Source organism: Siniperca chuatsi, linkage group LG1 (genome assembly GCF_020085105.1).
Source record: "Siniperca chuatsi isolate FFG_IHB_CAS linkage group LG1, ASM2008510v1, whole genome shotgun sequence".
In the NCBI taxonomy this organism is placed as follows: domain Eukaryota; kingdom Metazoa; phylum Chordata; class Actinopteri; order Centrarchiformes; family Sinipercidae; genus Siniperca; species Siniperca chuatsi.
The window spans coordinates 12,080,443-12,101,938 of record NC_058042.1 but is presented as its reverse complement, the minus strand read 5'-3'; the positions used below and the strand labels follow the sequence as shown (position 1 = coordinate 12,101,938).

General features: G+C 38.0%; 1 protein-coding gene across 1 annotated transcript; it reads right to left on the bottom strand.

The window, feature by feature from the left end:
- Positions 1 to 14,051: 14,051 nt before the first annotated feature.
- On the bottom strand, positions 14,052 to 18,559 carry LOC122879875 (protocadherin-20). The gene is made up of 2 exons (XM_044204378.1): positions 18,387 to 18,559; positions 14,052 to 17,941 (listed from the first exon to the last, which is right to left on the bottom strand). The coding sequence occupies exons 1-2, from the start codon at positions 18,432 to 18,434 to the stop codon at positions 15,320 to 15,322; spliced, it is 2,670 nt and encodes an 889-aa protein (XP_044060313.1). The 5' UTR covers positions 18,435 to 18,559; the 3' UTR covers positions 14,052 to 15,319.
- Positions 18,560 to 21,496: the final 2,937 nt, after the last annotated feature.

Genomic DNA, 21,496 nt, shown 5'->3' with positions numbered 1-21,496 from the left:
AAAAAAAGTATGAGAAAATGTCAAAAACATTTTATTTCCATCAAAGCATGGTCAATCATCAATCGTTGCAAAGATTTATGAGCTTAAGTCTTAGTCTAAAGTTAGGTAGGTGTATTCCCCTCTCCACCCATACTCTTACTTCATTAACATTGTGATCAATTAAAAGAAAGAAGAAACAAGAACAATGGGCACAAGCAGAAATCTTCTACACAGCTGTAAAATTTTGTTAGCAGCAATGCAAAAGAATAGAAAATGAAGGAAGGTCTTGCCACACACCAAAAAAACTTAGCTCAGGGCCAACTCAAAACTTCATGGTATTTATTTAAACATAAGCTCAATATGATTAATGTAACTCAGTTGTCCTTGACATTAGACTCTAATATGAAGAGATATGAAACAATTGCCATATTTACTGTGTAACAGAAAAAGATTTAAAGATCCCAGTCTGTCAGGCTGGTCAGATGACAAAACAGCCACTAGGCCTTGTGTTATGTCTTCAGCCTCTGGTTCCATGACTCTCCTAATTAGGCGATTACTGTATGTTGTGGAGGTAGTGAATTGTGAACACTGATCTCCTTTTGACCCAGAGGACGAGGGGACTATTTGACTCCTTTTTTAGAAATAGTTCCTGACCTGCACTTCATCTGAATATTATTTTAATTGATATACATTTAATTTTTAGAAGGATGCTGTTTAAAACAACATTTACAGAATCATACTAAAGAGGTTTGAAATTATTCAGGTTATGGGATGCAGCAGTGACCCTTATCAACTCAAAAACAATAAGCCAAGTTCTATGAGCTTTGTGCCAATGTAGTGATATCTTGCCCCTTCTTATTTAAATTACAATGTGTCTTGGCCTCAGGATTCTTTAATACATCCAAGGAGAATAATCAATCAATCAAGCTTTATTTATGTTGAGGTTAAGTTTATGTACTGTATGTTGTACTGTTGTGGAGTCAAAAGTGCTTCACAAGTCAATGAAGCAAAATAAATGACATAGGCATACTTCAATCAATAAAGAGACACCAAGACATCAATAAAAGGCCTGTATTTACAAATAGGATTTCAGACACTTAAAAATGGTCCACATTGCTGACCAAACCAACCTAGCAGGGGTGTTACAGATCCTGAAGGCTGAACTGCAAAAGCTTTGTTAGCCTTGTCCTACTTGTACAGTATGGAGTTTGGAGATCATGAAACTAAGCTGGGACTTGATTATAAATAACTTTGTACATGATTAACAGAATATTGAATTTGATCCTGTAAGCAGTGAGGACAGCAGGGATGTGATACTTTAAGTGACCAGAAAGATACCGCCATGCAATCTAATGTAACAGTCCTGTAATAAATATTAATTGTTGTTGGCATTGTGTCATAGAGGTGTTGATTAAACTCTATTATACTTTTTAGCCACTATTTTATGGTTTTGTGGTATTTTTATATGTGTAATGTTTCCAATATGTTTTTTGAATATTTTTGCTTCTACATACATACACTGTATGTAAATGAGGTGGACAAACTATTTGAAACACCTTCCGATATAATGGAATATATAATGCATTAATATGCAAAAACACAATGTAAGTCTCAAAATGTCAACACTTGAAGGAGGGTAGTACAATAGCCCTGCAAGAAATGGAGGGCTGTTGTATTGCATTTGCCTTACATTAATATATTGTTTCGAAAAATGGTCCGAGAACTCCCATGACTTCCGGATGGCAGCCGAAACGTCTTGATTCTGAAAACAGTGTCCAGATGACTACGACTGAAACCTTTACTACGATAGAACACTCCTGGACGAATGAGGGACTACACTATCACAACTGTACTTTGTGCAATTTATTTAGTCTCAGCACGTGGATGGTGCTGGCAAGTTGGAGTCTTTGACACCTAAAAAATTCTTTTGGCTCTAATTCGTCCTCCCAAGTGAGTCACCTAAACACTTAATGGTTGCTGGGTTGAAAAACCACCTCACCAGCATAAAGGCTCAGTCATAAATTAGGGTCCAATGTGTCATCTGTGCTCATCACAGCTGAATTTGTCCAATGAAGTACCTAAAATCCCTTAAATCCCAGGATAAACCTGTGGACAATAGAGATTTGCATTGCAGCCACACACCCATGATCAGCAGAGATGATGAGAGCCATAAGGCGTCTCTTTCCGTAAGAGGCTTATAAATTATGGAGGGTTATTTATTTCTTCCTGTGTCTGGTTATATGGATTTTACAGTACTATTATGAAGCATGTGGTGAAGGGCAAAGGTTTCTCTGGTGGGCAAAATAATAGAAAATTTTACAATATTACAATATTTCTAATGAAAAAGTAAAGCACTTCTTAAAGACAAGAATCACATACTGTAGATGAAAATGGGATCCAACTGTAAATATTTTTTGGCAGAGGCATAAAAAATATTCAGATATTTTTTAAGGCCTAAAAGACATTTCCTGTGTGACAAAAACATACAGGTGAATAAAAGCAACTGATGGATCTAACATCTTTTCATCCATAACACTGACAGTATTTAGTTAAATTATACCAAGGCAATATCTATACATTTAAAATGCATAACAGTAATTACTGCTATCCAAATGGCTTTATGAGCTATTGACATAGATTTCTTTTTTTTTTTTTTTGCTGTAGTATCTCATCCAGTCTGGCAGAGCACCCAATTGTGAAAACAACAGCAAAGCTTAAAGCTGTTTGGTGTCCTTCAGGCCTATTGCATGTGTTTATGCTCATGTCTGCTCAGGAATAACTTGGCACTCTTTGCTAATCAGAGATGTGTAAAATTGCCAACACAGAGATACAAGGTGAAAATGAGTGCAATGCTACTCACGTACTCACTTATTGCCCTTAGTTACCAGTAAAAAATGACATGATACTTTGCACTAAAAGTTGATAAGAATGTTTTATTTATGAGCGATCTGCAACAGGATGATATATTGAAATGAATCTCAGTTAAGTTGTGTTGTCTGTCTGCCTACTGTGTTCCACCTTCAGGGGTAAAACAAGTTTATATTACCTGCAGTTCTTTTGAAATTAAGTGTTTGCATCTACCTATACTATTGTGAATGCCTTTTGTCTTTTGTTATGTATGCTGTATTCACATCAGTCACTATCTACTTTTACGCAGTAAACAATATATGCACAAAGCATGCACGCTTTTACCCAGTCTTTTTCAGTTGATACTCAAGTTTCTTAGGTGGCAAAGGATGGAAACTGTATCCATTCAAATTACATTAATGTACTGTAATGCCATACAGACTGTTCCACAGCATTTGCATTCATGTTTACCCATGTCCAGGACTGCAAGTCATACAGATTGTTACAAACTTGGCTCAGGCTTGTAACAAGAGGGAAGCCAGAGGATGGGCCGTCACACAGATCACAGATGTCACAAGTGTCATCAACAGTCACATGCCACCATAACACTTGAATATAATGTAAATGATGGGTGTATATGAGTATTAATAATAAGATCATTTTAAAGACAGATAGGTGCATCTGTAACTGTAATCTGTAAGAGAAACAACTGTGTTGGTAGTTTTAATAAATACTTATGTTGTCCTGACAACCACCTCTTGTGGTGGTGTGAGTAATGATTGTTCTCTCTCAGTAGCCAAGTCTCAAGTAACATCAACTTGTTGTATACTGCCAAAAAAGGGGTTAGGGAGGACGTCGGGTGGATGTTTTGGCATACAAAGCAGTATGCCTACTGCTTCTAACTAATCAGTTTGTAGTTGTTGAAGAGAAGAAAAAAATATGCACTCAATTCTCTGCAACCAGATTTTTGTTTCCAGCCCTGGGATTCCAAACAGTAAATAGCTGCCCCAATTTTGAACATGCATGAACACAAACCACTGAATCAAAGAGCTTGTAATTGTGCAGAGAAGAACACAATAGTTTGATTGTGACCTCAGGGATTCGAGAGGAACTACCCCCCCAAAAAAAGAAATAAAAAAGGTAAAACCACTGAGAAAGGTTTCTGTTTGACAGTTAATTGTGTTCAAATGAGAAACAAAGATGAAACCCTTATGACAACACTTTAGGAGTTGACTGAACTAGGCCAGGAACCCTGGCAGATGAGCATTGTCCCTTACTAATAGAAAAAACCTGAGACCAAACGAGCCACGACCTGGGCACTTATCTCTCTGCCCACATGCTCATATTCTGTCCTTTAATCAACCTTCCCACCATACTTCCTTGCCTCTCTGCCTGTCTTTTTGTCTCTAACTGTATTTTTGTGCATTTTTTCCTCAGTTTCTTTGCCTACAACTGTGAGGTTAGAAACCACAAGCAGGGTGCACAGGGATTAATGTGCTCTCTCTTTTTTATTTTCCGATTATCATTGCCATTCAATCTGTAATGTATGTTAGCCTTCTTCTCTTAGGTACATTTTCTATCTTACTAACAACTCTTATTGCCTTTGTACCTCCTGAAATTCTAGAAAATTAGCACGAGATTTTAAGTATGTCAGATTAGCTTAGTGTATAGCAATTATGCATTCACACATCACACAAACAGAGTACATGTTTGTGCCTCTGCTCTACCCACCTCCAAACACAGCTTGCCTTTTCAATTATGATAGGTAGCAGGTCAGTGATCAGCATCAATCAAAGAGGGCAAATGAGAGTGATGATGATACACAGTTTTTTTTCTCTTGAAAAACTGTTACACATTTTCTTCACCAAATTAGGTTAGGAGACTTAGTTCCCCTTGACAGAAAGAACGGCTTCCTGGAATGCATGAGTGGCTGATATTAACAAGCAGTGCTCATCTGGCACTTCATTAACTCAGTCTGATGCTACAGCTCAGTCAGACAGCCAGACAGTCAGACCATGTAGGGCACCTCCCTTTAAAGCCTTTTATACTTATACAGCATGACTTCCACAAAATGAAGAAAACTGAAGTCATTTATGGGAGAAATGTTTAAAATTATAATATAGGAATAGCAAGTACAGTCTGAAAGGTTCTTCCAAATACCTACATTTACAGGCATTACCTATATGTTCTACGGATCTGAGATTTTCTACAGGATATTTTATCCTTTTCATTATGCCAACTCTGTTAAAGCTGGTGACAGACCTAAAGATTTTTGAAAACTACAAAGACTAGACACCCCACACATAATCACTAATTCCATCAATATACAAAGCATTTCCAATCTTGACAGTCAGAGAGGAGTACATAACGAATAACTGAGTAAACAGGAAATCAAACTGGATGACAGGTAGACTAGGATTAGAGCCGCCTTAATAGTCACACTTATAATCCTGTGGGAGTTCCTGTACACAATGGAGCTGCCACTGGTATTCGGGTTGTTCTTATAGCATTCTTATAACATAAAAAATATTGACCAAATTACATTAAAATATAAGAATTGAAAATTATGTCAGTTGTGCCACCTCACGTCCTGTTAAAGGGCATCTGAGGAACTCTGGCAACAGCTAGTTTTTAGTGTATCTGAGATGGCCTAAGAACTGCTGAATCAAAAAACAGAAAGAAGCAGTAATCCTGACCTTTAGGGAGCAAATTAAGTTCAACAAACCAATAAAGAAAGAAAATAAACAGACAAAAAGTACAGTTTGTTAAATATGTCCATCAGTTTGCAGTTAAATAAAACATGGCCTTGAAGCTTTTGAAATGACCTATCACAGTCTGCAACTGAAAATGATCACTACGTTCCCCTTTATCAGTTCTGCTGACGTTTCTTTGAGGGTCCATGTATCTCTGTTCTGTATCAGCCTGGAGAGAGCCAACGGAGAAATAGAGTTGGGTAAATAAAGAAGAGCAAGTGGAGGGGGAGTCAGTGGTCTTTGAAAACACAAATACTGATGTTCCAGCTGCCCTTTTAGTCAACTAACCAGAGAATATTATTTCATTAAAAATTCTCTACTTGTTAGTTAAAGTTCTCTTTTAGAAATATATTTCCCGCTCCAATTAAACACAAGCATCCACAAGCATGCATAAAGTACATCATTTTGGAAGCAAACCAGTTCCACAGTTGGTGTAAGTGAACATCGTAGCTCCAAGGAATGGCAGGTTGACTCACATTTCAACCAGCTTTATTAGGGCTGGCAACATATTAACTTTCTAATATTATTCACATAGAATTTTGTAAAATAAACTTAGAGTTGAATTGGTAGTTTCTCTTTTTCAGTCTGAGGTCTAACCATAGACATGACACGTGACATTTGCTGTACAGATGGTAAAACCTTCTGGGATAAACTTGTGATTTTGGGCTGAAGAACATTTAAAGGCAGGGAGAGAGTAAAGCTGTTGTTTTAATGTCACTTTATGAAAAGGTTCTGACATTTATAACTGGCAAAGGTATTCTTTTCAGCCACATCAGTTTTTGAGTGTGTCTGTGCATGTTGATGGGAGATTTATTGGTGATGAGGGTATGGAAGGACAGGCCCTAAAAGTAACTGGCCTGACTTTCTGGTGATTTAGGCACATTGTGCATGCACAACTTTTATAGGAGGGATTTCTAGATTGCTTCATCATCATAATCACATTCCTCAAGTAACTTTAGAAAGCACATTTTCCCAGTTCTTGGTCGGCATGAGAGTCAGTGTCAGAGGGGGTCCTGGGCCTTATTCATGAGGCCAGCTGCAGACATAAAGAAACTGTTTTTGTGGCGTGAGGTCACTCACTCCCTTCTTACTCTGCTGGGCTTTCTTGGTGAGGGAGCTGATGTTCAGCTCCCTCTGGAGTTCCTGGGTGATGATGGTGCCAAGGAAGAGGAAGGACTCCACAGTGTCCACAGGAGAGTCACACAGGGTGATGGGGGTGGGTGTGGCTGGGCTGCTTCTGTAATCCACAACATTCATGCAATGGTCAAGTGTTGAAAATGGAAGAGGAACTACTCACACACTTTCTTTCTCAGTCACACAATTGCACAAACACACACACATTCACGCAATGGTCAAGTGTTGAAAATGGAAGAGGAACTACTCACACACCTGCAAACATTCCTCTTGATCTGGGGAGTCATGTATGACACCCTTTATTACTGGTTTGGAAATTGTCCCTGTGAATTTCCGCACAGTACTGTTATAAAAACATTCCTTTGGATATAACTGATCTAAATACATGATGGTTATCTTGCTTCACATAATACATATAAGTGTCCAAAAAGAAGACAAAATGCACATTACCAACACTTGAGTGACATCATGTCGCTGGCCCACAATAGATTGAAAAAAATCCTTTGCATGGATTGCATCCTTTGCATGGATTGCATGGATATGTTGTAAATGATTGCATGGATATGTTGTAAATGAGAACGTAAGACGTTTAATTATGGCCTTGATTTGGCTGTTTACCAGGAAGCTGCTGTATAGTGAAGACTGTCTGCACGAAGGTTGGAATCAGTACATTCTGGGTAGTATATCACTACACGATAAACAAATGAGCAGTTAGAAACCCCCCAAAGTGTTTGCTTGTGCTATTACTGCATACTAAAAGTAACAGTACAGTACTGAATCCATATGATCAACACAAAATCTTTGTTTCAGTGTGTACCATAGTCCCAAACACTAATCCTGAAGCATAATTATCAGGGGAACAGAAACTATTGAAACAACATTGTCCACATGAACTGCCTTAGGGTTGGGATGGGTGGATAAATACAGTGGTAGAACAGGATGGTATTAAATTGTTAGCAGTTGTGGGAAAAAATAAGTTGCTCAGAAATACATTGCTGCAGTTAATTCCCTGGAAGCCCCTCTGTGTTTTGCTGAGATGAAACCGGATGAAACTGAAAGAAAAATAGGGATGGAGGAATAAAGCAAATTAGTAACGTAATCCACAGCAGGATCAAAAGAGTGCGATTGGATTATATTTTGTTGCATCACAGCAAATGAAAGATGTTTTAGATCAAAGGCAGTGATTTTCAGCAGGAGAATATGGAGATGCATTATTGAAGATGGCGAACAAAGTGTGTGTGCGGGGGGGGTTGTATTTGATGTCATAACTTGGGAAATGTAGCCTCTCCTATTCAGCAGACCTGTGTAACCCAACCTGGGCCTCTCATTGTGTCTTTATTTGTTTGATTTCAAGGCAGGGACATTACAATAAAGCCAATCTGGAAATGGGATCAGGCTTTGACTGATGGTAATTACTTGCTGTCTACACCATTAAGAATTTAATGTAATTTCAGATACTTTCCTGGAGAGAGAGAGAGAGAGAGAGAGAGAGAGAGAGAGAGAGAGAGAGAGAGAGAGAGAGAGAGAGAGAGAGAGACAGAGAGAGAGAGAGAGAAAGAAATTGTGTATATGTTTTTATTTCACACATGCTTTGTCAATGTTAACGTCTGTTTCAGAATCAGAATCAGAATCAGAATCAGAAATACTTTATTGATCCCCGTAGGGAAACTCTTTGTTACAGTAGCTCGCCTTTACGTCAGTGCACACAGGAGAAAGTACTAGAAAACGATATGATACACTATAAACACTATAAACAGGTCAGAAATAAATTAAGTATCATGTTGGTATAAGTATAAGATAAACTAAGTGTCGAGTACCAAGTGGGTTTACTGGTTGATGGTGAAGTACAGTATAAAATACAATGTCACTAATTATGTAATAAATAATAGTAATAAGCAGAGGTGCATGTACTGTCGAGAGTAATTGAGGTATATAGTATCCGTAACAATAAATAAGAAAAACTAACAAGGGAAAACTAATATTGCACGGGAGTAGTAAACAGAATATTGCACAATTATTATTAATTATGGCGGAGATGTAATGCTCAATGTCCAGTTTAGTGACCTAGTGTCAAACAGACTAACCCTTAGAGGGAGGAGTTAAATAGTTTGATGGCCACAGGCAGGAATGACTTCCTGTGGCGCTCTGTGGTGCTTTTTGGTGGGATGAGTCTTCCGCTGAAGGTGCTCCTTTGCTTGACCAGCACGTCATGGAGCGGGTGGGAGACACTGTCCAAGATGGCGTGTAGTTTGGAGACACTGTCCAAGATGGCGTGTAGTTTGCATTCCCATGCCAATAAAGCCCCATTGAATTGAATTGAACTGAGAGAGAGAGTGTATCAGGACAGAAATGTTAAAACACACTAACAACAGTAAACTTAAAATGGCTGCACTAAAATGACTAAATTTGGTATTAAATTACTCTGAAAATGGTATGTGAGACAAAGTATATGACTTGATTACATGTAAATACTATAAAATGAGTGTGCTGTAAAAACTGGACAAAAAAGAACAACATTTTTCAAACAATGTTGTGGGGTCCATCAAGGTTGCAATACATCCCCAACACTTTTCAACATATACATTGACCAATTATCAAAACTACTTGAAAACTCTCCAGCCCTAGGACTTTTTTATGTAGATGACCTATTGCTGCTATAACAAACAGAACAAGGAATGCAAGGCCATTTGAACATACTCCATGATTACTTTGAAAATTGGGCAATCAGAGTAAATCTAGATAAAACAAAAATTATGATGTTAAAAAAAAGCTATATCACAAACTAAAAAATATCAATTTATTTTGAGAGAGACAACATTGAGTCATACAATGGAGTATATATACCTAGGCCTAACTATCACTGCTTCAGGGCATTTTGTCAATGCTGTATGTGCATTGGCAGATAAAGCTCATAGAGCTTATAACAGTATAAGAAAATTCCTATTCAAATTAAATCCCCCAGTAAAGATTTGGCTTAAAATTTCTGTAAAAACATACTGAGAGTCCATAGAAACTGGCCAAACCACAGGTGCAGAGCAGAGCCGCTCTCAATTTAAATAAAAAAAAAAACAATCCAATTTTGGAACCACTTGATAGAGTTAGATTCAGATTCACACCGACACAGATCAGACTTAGAACAGCAGAGCTATCTGAACCCAGACAAAAAACCTGGATTGGAACAAATGAGGAAATCATAGTCATATACACATACACAAGTAAAACAAATAGACAAAGATAAGAACTAAGATATTTCTAGCAGTGGAAAACAGTCAGTAAATAAACTTGAATGGTATACTTGACTGAACATCCTATAAAAAGACAAACCCTAACTAGATACAGACTTAGTGACCATAAACCATTGAAACTGGTCGCCGTAAGAGAGAATGGCTAGAAAGAATAAAAAATATTTGTATCCATTGTGGAACAGAAGTTGAGACAGAAATTCATTTTCTCACAAGTTGTCCAAAATACAGAGAAAGTAGAGATTTCTTCATCAAATTTAACCAGAAAATCCCAGACTTTCTTACCCTTCCAAGAGACAGACTAATTCAGACCCTTCTGGGAGAGTAGAGCACTACAGTAGAACTGGCAGGAGAATATGTTACTGCAAGACATATTTCTATGTAAGATACTATTTCTTTTATTGTATTGTGTGTACTATTTATATTCTATTGTTTATATGTAACTGCAACATGTTTGATCCAAAAGGTCATGCCAATAAAGCCAATTTAATTGAAAATTTAAAAAAAAATTGTATCTATTGGATAAAGCCACTGGAAACTCAAATCCACAACAGCCTTCTAACTAAGCATCTAAAAAGTAATAGAAATTAGTTTCAATCCAAATTCGAAGCAAGATTACTGCAGCAGGAGGTGATCAGTCATGTAGAAAAGCTGTGAAGTGTCTGTCTGGGTGACCCCCTTCACCCTAAATGACACTCTTGAAGATTAAAGACAATTAACGTTTGGGTTAAAGGTCATTTGGAGGATCATGTTGGATAGAGGAATGTATAGATCAAATTGCTATTTGATACTGTACAGTAGGATCCTGACTTACTGACTGCAGAACAAATTGCTAGGGCTGCTGACACAAGCATCAGATTTGAATTTCAGCAGTCAAATCTAGTTGACGTGTGGTTATGAGCGTAACATCTCAACAACTATTAGATGGATTATCATGAAATTTGGTACAGACATTTATGTTTCCATCAGGACAATTTGTAATAACTTTGGTGATCCCCTGATTTTTCTTCTAAGGCCATCATATGGTCAAAATGTCCATTTCTCATATTTCCATTAGACTTAAGAGCAAATACTTGCAAAACAAATGATGCTCTCATCATCCTCAGCTGTACTTTGTGTTTAGTGCAGAAGTAGCAAATGGTATGATGCTAACACGCTAAACTAAAATGGTAAACATTGTCAACATACTTGCTAAACATCAGCATGTTAACACTGTCATTGTTAGCATGCTAGCATGCTCATGCTAACATTTAGCTCAAGTACTTTGTCACAGAGCTGCTAACAGGCAGACTGAGGTAGACTCTTAGTCATGTTAAAAACAGTTGATTCATGGGTATTTTTTCATCAAGTAGTTTGTGGTGTTGCTGTAGACCACACCACTACAGAACACTGCACAAACACAGAAGGTGTATAGGAAGGTATAGTTCTGTTATTTTGTCCACCCTATGTGTATCAAAATACTAATAATAAATGTTAATAAATGTAACCATATTTGCGGCTGCTGAAATTTGTAACCAACAAAATAAAAAAGGGCCCAAATAACTCATAAAAGCACAAATAGCATATTATTTCATTGTTGAATTTAGGATTATTACTGCAATTTTAATGCAAAAGTATCTGCACACTGTGCAGAAGATGTGTGATGTCATGATCAAACCTTACCCTTTAATAACCAGAACCATTGTTTGTTATTGGAAGAAGCATACTCTATCATCATAACAGCTGGGTTGAAGCCATAACAGGCCTAAAGGGCTTGCATGACAGTTGTGTGTTTCCTGCCCCAGCTTGCTGAGGGAAAATGACTAATTGAAAGAGTCGGAATGGGTGAAAGAGAAAGGTGATACAGTGAAATAAAACCTCCATTGTTATTACTGCAATTAATCATATGATGTAATTGTTTGCTCAGTGTAAAAAAAACAATGTAAAATTGTGCAGAAACCATGTTAATATTTAACTTGGCTGCAAACGGCCATTGCCTGGGCAGCTGACTTATTTACTGTTAGCAGATATGGAATGCATCACCAAGGTATTGATTCAGTATTGATTCTGCTTGATAAATGGGGAGGTTTGATCATGACATAGCACCTGGCTTGCCAAGGGTGCAGCATTTGAACTTGTTCCCACAAGCCACAAAAAAAAACTTTTACAACTTTTTACAAAGTTTTCTGGATACTTTCCTGCACAGTGAAGGCATAGCAAGAATATCCACAAATATGCTTTGATCTTTGGACGAACAATCTTAATCCAAAAAAATCATCTAATCATCTATATGACTGAATCAAGCTGCTACATGAGGGCAAACCTTCAGAACAAATTTGTTTCAAATTCCTTTAGTCAGGGACACCTCAAATGCTTATCCTGACAAAAGCACTATTAAATAAGATGAAATGATTAATGTAAACTTAAAATAAAGGTGTCTTTTCCACACAGAGTTGAATTTTATAAGGCAAGACAGCAAGCTGTGCTAACATATTGAACTTGTTTCTGCTCACTGCCCTTGTTAGTAAAGGCATCCCTCTTTTTCTTTCTCTCTCTCTCTCTCTCTCTCTCTCTCTCTTTTGCTAGCATACACAAACACACATATTATAGGTACGAACATGCTAAACACAGTTTGTTCTATTGATCTCAAACAGCTTGACAGAAAAGTAAGAACCTCTTTGAACCTGTTCAAGATGTTAATCATATTGCATGGGCGACTGTTCTTCCAAGAAATTTGCGTGAGCGATTTTACAATCAGCACCATAAGTCAGTTACACTTGTTCTATCACATAAGACAGATGAATTGCATTTCCTTTCCTGTCATGAATTCTAAATTATTAATAGCACCTATGTTGTTGCGTGTCTTGAAATACATGTGCACATATAAGTATGTACTGTGTGCATATATATGTATGATTTTCATCTTTCAGCCTATTTGTGTAATGCACAGTTTGACCAGAGGTGATTACTGAGGATTACACTGAGCTGTCTCTAGCTCCTGATGTGGTCTGTGCTTACATGATGTACATGCTTCCGTACTGAAATGCTAATTATAACTTGAGACGCTGGATGTGTCAATACATCCTCAGCACAGGTTTGTTTGCATGTTTCCTTTTTTGTAAGAGACATACCTGAACAGGTTTCAAATTATATATAATAACAACTGAGTTCCTCACTTGGGAGTGTGCATAGTTAACAGGAATACAAAGAGTCCTTAAGCCTTCCTGTCTACACAGCTTTCATAGCAAACACACAAACAGGCATAGGGCAAAGCAATATCAGCTTTTTAAAGCAGAAGGCACTACGGGTTCATCTGGTCAAAGAGAAAGCATCAAAACCACTTTCACAATTTCCTGGGTGACATTTCACAAAGTTGTGGTTGTGCTAGGAGTACAGTGTACAGTTGTTAGTTGGACTAAATTGATTTGATCCTCACATGTTCGATGTGTATCCTCACAGACAGGAGCAGCTGTAGCTACAAGTCAGCACAGTATTTTTCATTCTAAGTGTGACTCTGGGTGTTACCTCACCAGCTCTGACCTATGCAGGTGATGCCAACAACAATACAGACTGTCAGGCTTTTGATCTTTAACTATTTCACCTCACTCTGACCTACAATGCAGTAGTTCATTTATACACCAGACTTAATCTTCGATCTAAACATGACTCAATTTGACTAATAATGCACTTAATTATTTATACACTACTGAAAGAGGTTCTCATTGATATTTTTTCATGTGATGTTACCCAATCAGTATGGCTTTGACCATATATCACACATTTGAGGAATATTGACATACATAATTGTAGAGTTTGAATCACAGATGGAAAATCTCCATTTTGTGTGTCAATTTTGTAAAATCCAAAGTATAGGCCTATTTTCTTGCTGTGCTTTCAAACGTAATCGATATAAATAAAACTTAAACAGCAAGATGTGTAAATTATATTTAGCTGTTGTCTAGTGTTACAATGTGCATTAAACGACCTGCCAATAAATTTGAGAGTGATAGAATGGATTGCACATTTAAACCATAATATATATCACAAAGAGTTCTTATACACACACATTTGAAAATATGTAGGTATAGATGATATCAATACAGAAGAAAATCCAGTGTATTATAAAAAATAAAGTATCTTTAATAGTTACTTTGATTTTCTTTCACAAACACTTAACATGTTTTCACAGACACATTGAGAATTGGATGATTGTATAAAGAAGGGTGATGTATGCAACTTGAGGCAGTCTTATGACAAAGAAGTTTGGACACAATTCAAATTGTTCAGTGTGGTGAAAATATGTGACTTTTTGCTATACTGAGATGGCATTTAAAGGTTTTACATACATGGTCAGTAACTACTGTGAGCCTTCACAGAAAGTAGGGCATCTGGTTAACCCTGGCTCTCATTTTTATGAGAAAAGTCTTAACTCAAGGTCCACTTACTAGCTTTTTTCCAGAGCTTTCAACCTCATCTAATGGTATATCACTCATATATCATTGTATATATCATGGAATGCATATCACTCCATTACAACTGAGCTAAGATGACTGTGAGATGCAATTGAAAGCTCTGGAGAAACTGGTAAGTGGGTATTGAGTTAAGATTTTTTTTTTGGTCAATCAATTTTTTTCAGTTTCAAAAATGAATTGTCATGCTCATCACACGCAATTCTTTGACAGGCCATTTGTGTGTAAGCATATATACAACACAACTATAGAATGTGATTTATATTGACACACAGTGAGCTCTCCAAATATAACAGGATTACAATGCCTTAAATAAAGTTATACATTTTGACATTATTTTCTGTATCAATCAATTTAGAAATGTGTGTTTACTTTATGAATATAGCTAAAAATGTAATTTTAAAAATAAACAGATTTAGATTCCAGATGTATCCAACTTACAAGTGTAATCAATGATATTTGTAATTGTGACAGGTAGTGTAAAGAGATGCAATTTTTCCAAAACAATAATGAAGAAAGAAACATTTGTTGTGCCTTTTCATGCAATGCAAAAGTTTTATATAAAGTTGCAAAACATTTTGTACAATATTTACATAGGACCTTAGAATGAGTAATCTTCAACGAGTTGCTCTTATTACTTTGTAATAAAGCTGTTGTTACTTTGACACCAATACTAATTTATTTCTTACTTTGGTGGTTCATAGAAATTATAAAAAGCAGAATCGAGAATGGTACTGGGTGCCCTTTTTAATGACAGAAACTCATGGCATATAAGTCAAATCACAATATATTGCAGTAACAACAATCATATGACAAAAGCAAAAAGAGCAACTTCATGTAAGAACCTCACTTCTCAGTGAGTTTTGTAAACATTCATGTAAACAATGATGGTTTTGGATGTGTGGACAACTGAATATCAGTTGTTTGAGATTTGCCTGCGCTTTCTGTTCAGTACTTGCATTGAGTCATTCTTCATTTTTAAAGGTATCTCTACTTCTGATCTTTTCTTTCTGTGCTTTTTAAATCTCTTACAGCATATGTAAGATGTCAGTGTAACAACTGAGAAGAACAGCCCCAGACATGCCACTGACAGAGCAATGAGGACAGGTTGACAGGGGAACAACGCATACCTCTCAGGCCCCTCTGTCATCTGGCCAATGTACCAGGGCCTCTCCTCTATCTCAATGTCAGCCTCTCTGGTCAGCAGACTCTGGATGTAGCTCTCGTTGCTCACTGTTTCATTGACAAAAAAGTTAACCATGACTGTTGAGTAAAGCGGTTCAGGCTGACCATGATCAGTGACCTTCACCAGAAGGCTGTAGAGGCCCCGGTTGCTGAGCTCCCTCTTTAATGTGATATTTCCTGTTTCTGGGTCAATGGCAAATGACCCTGGCTCGCCACCTTTCCTCTTAATGATACTATAGGCGATCACAGCATTCATACCTGTATCCTTATCCACAGCGTAGACCTCTGTGATTGATGTTCCTGGGAGTGTATTGGGTAGTACTAGCATGTAAGACTGATTGGACTGAGGAAAGAGGACAATAGGTGGGTTGTCATTTACATCCAACAACAGCACGGTCACCATAGTAACACAGGAAAGCGCAGGTTCCCCACCATCGATGGCCTCAATCCACAGCTGGTATGTCCCTTGTTGCTCACGGTCCAGTGATGTCTTGGCCCTTAGCACCCCTCGGCCTGTGTCGATCATGAAGATGTCGCTGCCGTTGAGGATGGAAAGGGCCACCCAACCATTTTCCCCAGCATCAGCATCTGTCACAGAGAGGACCCCAATCTCACCATACCCCGGGAAGTTCTCTGGCACAAAAAACGTGAAGTCCTTATTGATGAAGCGTGGACTGTTGTCATTACGGTCTTGCACGGTCACCACCACAGTTGCAATCGACTCTCTCCTGGGTGTCCCCTGGTCCACTGCTCTCACTATGAACCGGTATGTCTCTTTCTCCTCACGGTCTAGCGATGTGGTCACAGTCAGGATACCTGTCATGCGATCCACAACAAAAATCCCTGGGGCGTCACCTCCAAGGAGGTAGATGACTTCCCCTCGGGTTTCGCTGTCCTGGTCTGTGGCTTGGAGCTGGGTCAGAAAAGTATTTGGCGGATTGTTCTCCTCCACAGATATTTTCACCAAAGACTGCTGAAACACTGGTGCGTTATCATTCTCATCCAATACCTGCACCTTGAGGAAGGTCTTGATGACAAGTTCTCGAGTATTATTAGCAACCACAATTAGCTCATACTCCTGTGTCTTCTCATAGTCCAAAGGCTCTGTAGTCTCTAGTAGGTATTCGTTCTTGAACAGCTGATAGGGGCCAAGCCTGAAAGGACCAGTCCCATCTAAATGACAGTCCACCCTTTGGTTCACATCAATGTTTTTGATTGTAAAAAAAGCTATTGGAGAAAATGCTAGCTCAGACTCCTTTATTGTCACCACCCCATCCTTTTCTGGTGCAATGTACCGGGGTATGATAGCAGGGGGTCCTGTAACAACTTTGATGATATGGACAGTAACAGTGGCAACAGCAGGGATACAACCAGGTCCATTAGCCAGAATAGTGAGTTTGTAAAACGTGGCTGTTCCAGTGTCTAATTTCTCTGCCAGCTTGATCACCCCTGTGATTCTGTCCAAATGGAACAATCTCCTGGTGTCCCTTGGCACACGTTCACTGTAAGTATAGCTGATCTGAGCATTAGCACCAAAGTCAGGGTCAAAAGCATGCAGACGTGCCACATGGGCCCCTTTGGTGGTATTCCCATGCAGAGTGACATTAATTAGTGTCTCTGTGAATTGGGGGCAGTTATCGTTCACATCTGTGATGACAATTTTTAAAGTAGCCGCGCCGAGTAGAGGAGGGGTCCCTCCATCCTCTGCAATGATATCTGTAATGTATTCAGCTTGGGTCTCTCTGTCCAAAGCCTCTGTCACAATGAGGAAGGGTGTCAGCTCACCTCCCTCGTTCTCCTCAACATCCAGTGTGAACATGCCAAAGTCATTAACAAGCCAGTAGGTCTGCACTCTGTGAAGACCCAGGTCCGGGTCAACTGCAGACTGCTCCACCGCATAACGAGCATTGATGGGTGTGTTTTCTGGGACAGACATACAAATCTCATCCACAGGGAACTTTGGCCTGTTGTCGTTCACATCCTCAATAAAGATCTTAACTTTGACGAGCTGAAAGTATTGCTGAGGCAAAAGAAACACATCCAGTGAGAGGACACATCCTTGTCGCTCCGAGTTATCAGGACAAAGGGTCTCCCTGTCAATCTCTGTAGCAGATGTGTAAAGCTCCCCGGTGGTATTATTTAGCTTCACATACTGTTCACTGACCTTCTTTTGTGGAAGACTAAATAAAAAGGGGGGTTCAAGAGTGAAATCCAAATTTAAGTCTACTCCAATGGCTCCTATGAAGCTCCCCCTGGGTAATCCCTCCTTTATCTTATAGATGAGCTCTTTTGCGTGGCTGAAATTTGCAAAACAGGAAAGAGGGCTGGTGTAAAGCAAGAGGATGCACAATCCCTGTAATACAAGATAATTAAAGATAATACAATTTAATAAAAGAGTTGCAGAATAGAATGATATTTGCAAAATTAGGTATTCCTAAAGTATTATTGTTTAGTGTGAACATTAGTATTTAGTTATATTAGCAGTTGCAGAGCTCTTTAGACACCTGCAACAATGAACTGTAATTTGAACTGTGATCATAATAATCATATTGTAATCATATTAACTTAACTCCCATTATGATTATCATTTTAGCCAATCAATCCATAAATTAGATTTGTTAAGAGTTTAAGGCTTATTTGAACAAGATTTTTTTAAAGGACATGAGAATAAAAAGAGTATAGAGGAAGAGGGGCCTAGTCATGTCTCTGCCTTGATGATATAAAATAGTATTCACAGTATCATAAAAAGTACTTGTAGTTGTGTTTCTATCTGTAAAGTGAATGATCATAAAACTTACCCATATTCCTCCTCTTTTGCTAAGGCTGGGGTGTCTGCTGTTGAACATGTTTATGTCCTAGTCCAGCACTTTCCACTTATAGCAGGAAGAGTAACATCTTAAGTAACCTAGGCATTTTGAGCGTTGAGCAGCGCAGACCTCTGCTGAGTGCTGTGCCTTATTGCTATCTGACTTGAACAAGTCATTCATCCCAGTGCTGGCTCAGGACACTCCCACCATATGCAAATCAGTCTCCCATCCTAACCAATGAGAGCCGATGGCCACTGGGAAATCTACTTCACACATTCCTTTTTCATGCATGCTATCAAAGCACATTGACATGCACCTGCACTTTCTACACACCCATGTTGTCACAAGCAGCTGCATACCTTGTATTCTCTTATGTCTAGTATTTGTAATCTTGTGTGTTTTTAAGGTCTGTTGTTGCTTATGTTTTTATTTTTTTGGATTATTTTTATTGTTTCTTATGGTGCTATTGCCTATGTTTAATTGTTGTTTCTTTTACTGTTTTTATGGTCGTATTTTTAATAATTTTACTGTTGTGAAGCACTTTGTGACCTTGCTCTGTAAAAGGTGCTATACTAAATTAACTTTACTTACTTACTCACGTTTCTGTGGCAGAGTGAAAGCATATGATTACCAACCAAGCTTATAACAACACGGGGGACTAAGCAAAACGTAAAATATCCACAGCCTAGAGATTACTTTAATGTACGAACTGTACAGAATGAATTAAAGCAAATGTATAATGATATAATGAGTTTCTTACAACCCCTGAACTTTGACTTTTGATTTTCTAAATTATAGATAGATTGATAGAATTATCTGTGTGACTTCAAAAAGAGGTCGTTCCTCAGTTTACAATCATTGCAACCATAATCAAACTGTGAAATTTTATGTTTAGCTTCTACATATATGCTGTATATGCATGAAATCAATACAAAAAGCATGAAAATATAAACAAAGCCAGCAGAGAGCATCATAAGTGGTGCTATGGTCTGATTCTGGATTGAGCCTTTAACTAAATCAAACCCCTAATCCCCATGTGTTCTAAATGCCGAGCCAGCTGTTTGCTGGGATTGGAAGCATACTGCTTAGAGAAATTGAGTGATTGAAGTTCTCTGGAAAAGGGCAGACTGAGACAGTCACAGCCACTCATTTTGTCTCATACTGTGTAAGGTCTTTGCTGTCATTTCTCATCATAAGGGTCTGGTGGATGGACAATACTGGGGCCTAAACTTCATGCATTTCCTTTGTTATTTGATGAGATTATAGAAATAAACCAAATCCCTAGGAGTTTTATAAGGCACTTTGCATAATATACAGTATATTTCAGTGACATAGTTACAGTATTTTAATATGGATCATCTACAAATCCATCTTGCATCCAGTTTTTTTGGACCATGTGCTGAGCTCAGAAATATTTCTGTAAACACAGACTGTAGGTGGGAGGCTTTAGAGCATGGGAAAGCAGCATAACAGGGACATGAGAGTCATTTGAAAGCTGCCTTGGGGTGCAGAGGGTCTTAGGTGTTCAGCTGTTGATCATCAGTGAGGAGTCAGTCCAGAGCAGTTACCTTAGATGACACAACAGAAACATTGTTAGTTAAGTATTTAGCTTCATAAGATCAATTAATCTGATGGAAAATAGTCATTAAATGCAACATATAAAAATACAGCATATTAATATTTTGAGATGGTGTTCAAAGGTGATGCATCTCACAGCATTTAATTTCTTTTCTTTTGTAGACTAAATCTATTAACATAAGAGACCATAAGAATAAAATGTATTACAATATGTGTGATGTTTGATCATTGTTGATCATTGAGTTGGTATTGTGTAATCAAAAGTGACACTGTTTCTTTGTATTCAACAATAATGCAATAATAATGCTTACATAACAAATAGTGGCAACATCACATTTCACAAAAGACTCTGGCTTGCAACTTTCAGATAATGTGAGTCCTACAGGGCATTCAAAATCTCCTGCATTAGTCACAGGTATGTTGTTTGTTTTGATTTGTTAAATGTGTCAAAATGAACAGGTGAGGATACTAATGTATTCGGATGTTGGAAATCTGTTGAAACAGGCCCAAGGATCACAAAAGAGCACTTCTAGGACAACATACCATTTTAAACATGTTATATGTTACAGGCTATTGTTGGCTTAACATTATTTACTCTGTTGCAGTTGCATTACAAGGAGCTGTAACACAAAAGACAGTGATGCTTTGTGTCTGTCAACCTGATACTGTGACCTCTGTGTCTGTTTGAGGCTCGTTTTTATCCTCAGTGCTTTGAAGAGATGCCAAAAATGAAAATGACTGATGTACACTGTCTTGTGAGCAGCTCTTCCAAGCACCTAGTGTAAAACAAAGAGCAATAATAACCTAATGTTAGTTAGCTAAGCTGTGAGTCCCTCCCCTTCCGGTGGACCACGATGGGACCTTATTTTGTAAAAAATATGTATGGTAGTCAGTGGTGAGAGACAAATATTTTTTTGATCCCGTTTGAATTGTGCCATGAATTACACAGAGGATGTTTGTCAATTTAAAAGATGATTTTGCATGTCAAGAAAGTTGTAGTTTGTCATAAAACTGTTGAAGTATAAGACTGTGAAAATTTGTAAATAGAAAGACTACACACCTAAAAGTCTCACAAGTGGCGTTGTGTCTTTCTCTCTCCACAAGCTACCCAGAACTGCTGAAGCTACAATATGGATGTATAAAGTCCCGGATTTACACACACACTCACACTTGCTCATTCTTTTGCTTCCCGGCTGATAAAAGGATCTGGAGTCACTAGATAAAACACATCAGGTAAGCTAATGTTACAAGGGACAGCCAACCTACCGCACACTGTGACTGTCAATTTAAATTGACAAACATCATATGTGTAATTCATGGCACAATTCAAACGGGATCAAAAAATGATTTGTTTCTCGCCATTGACTACCGTACATATTTTTTACAAAATAAGGTCCCATGGGGGACATTGGAAGGGGAGGGACTTCATTGCTTTCTTTAAACGTGTCTCCTCATTATTACCCTTTGTTTTTGGCCCCTTATTTCCCTGTTACATACATTTCAGTCTACTATTACCTAGATAT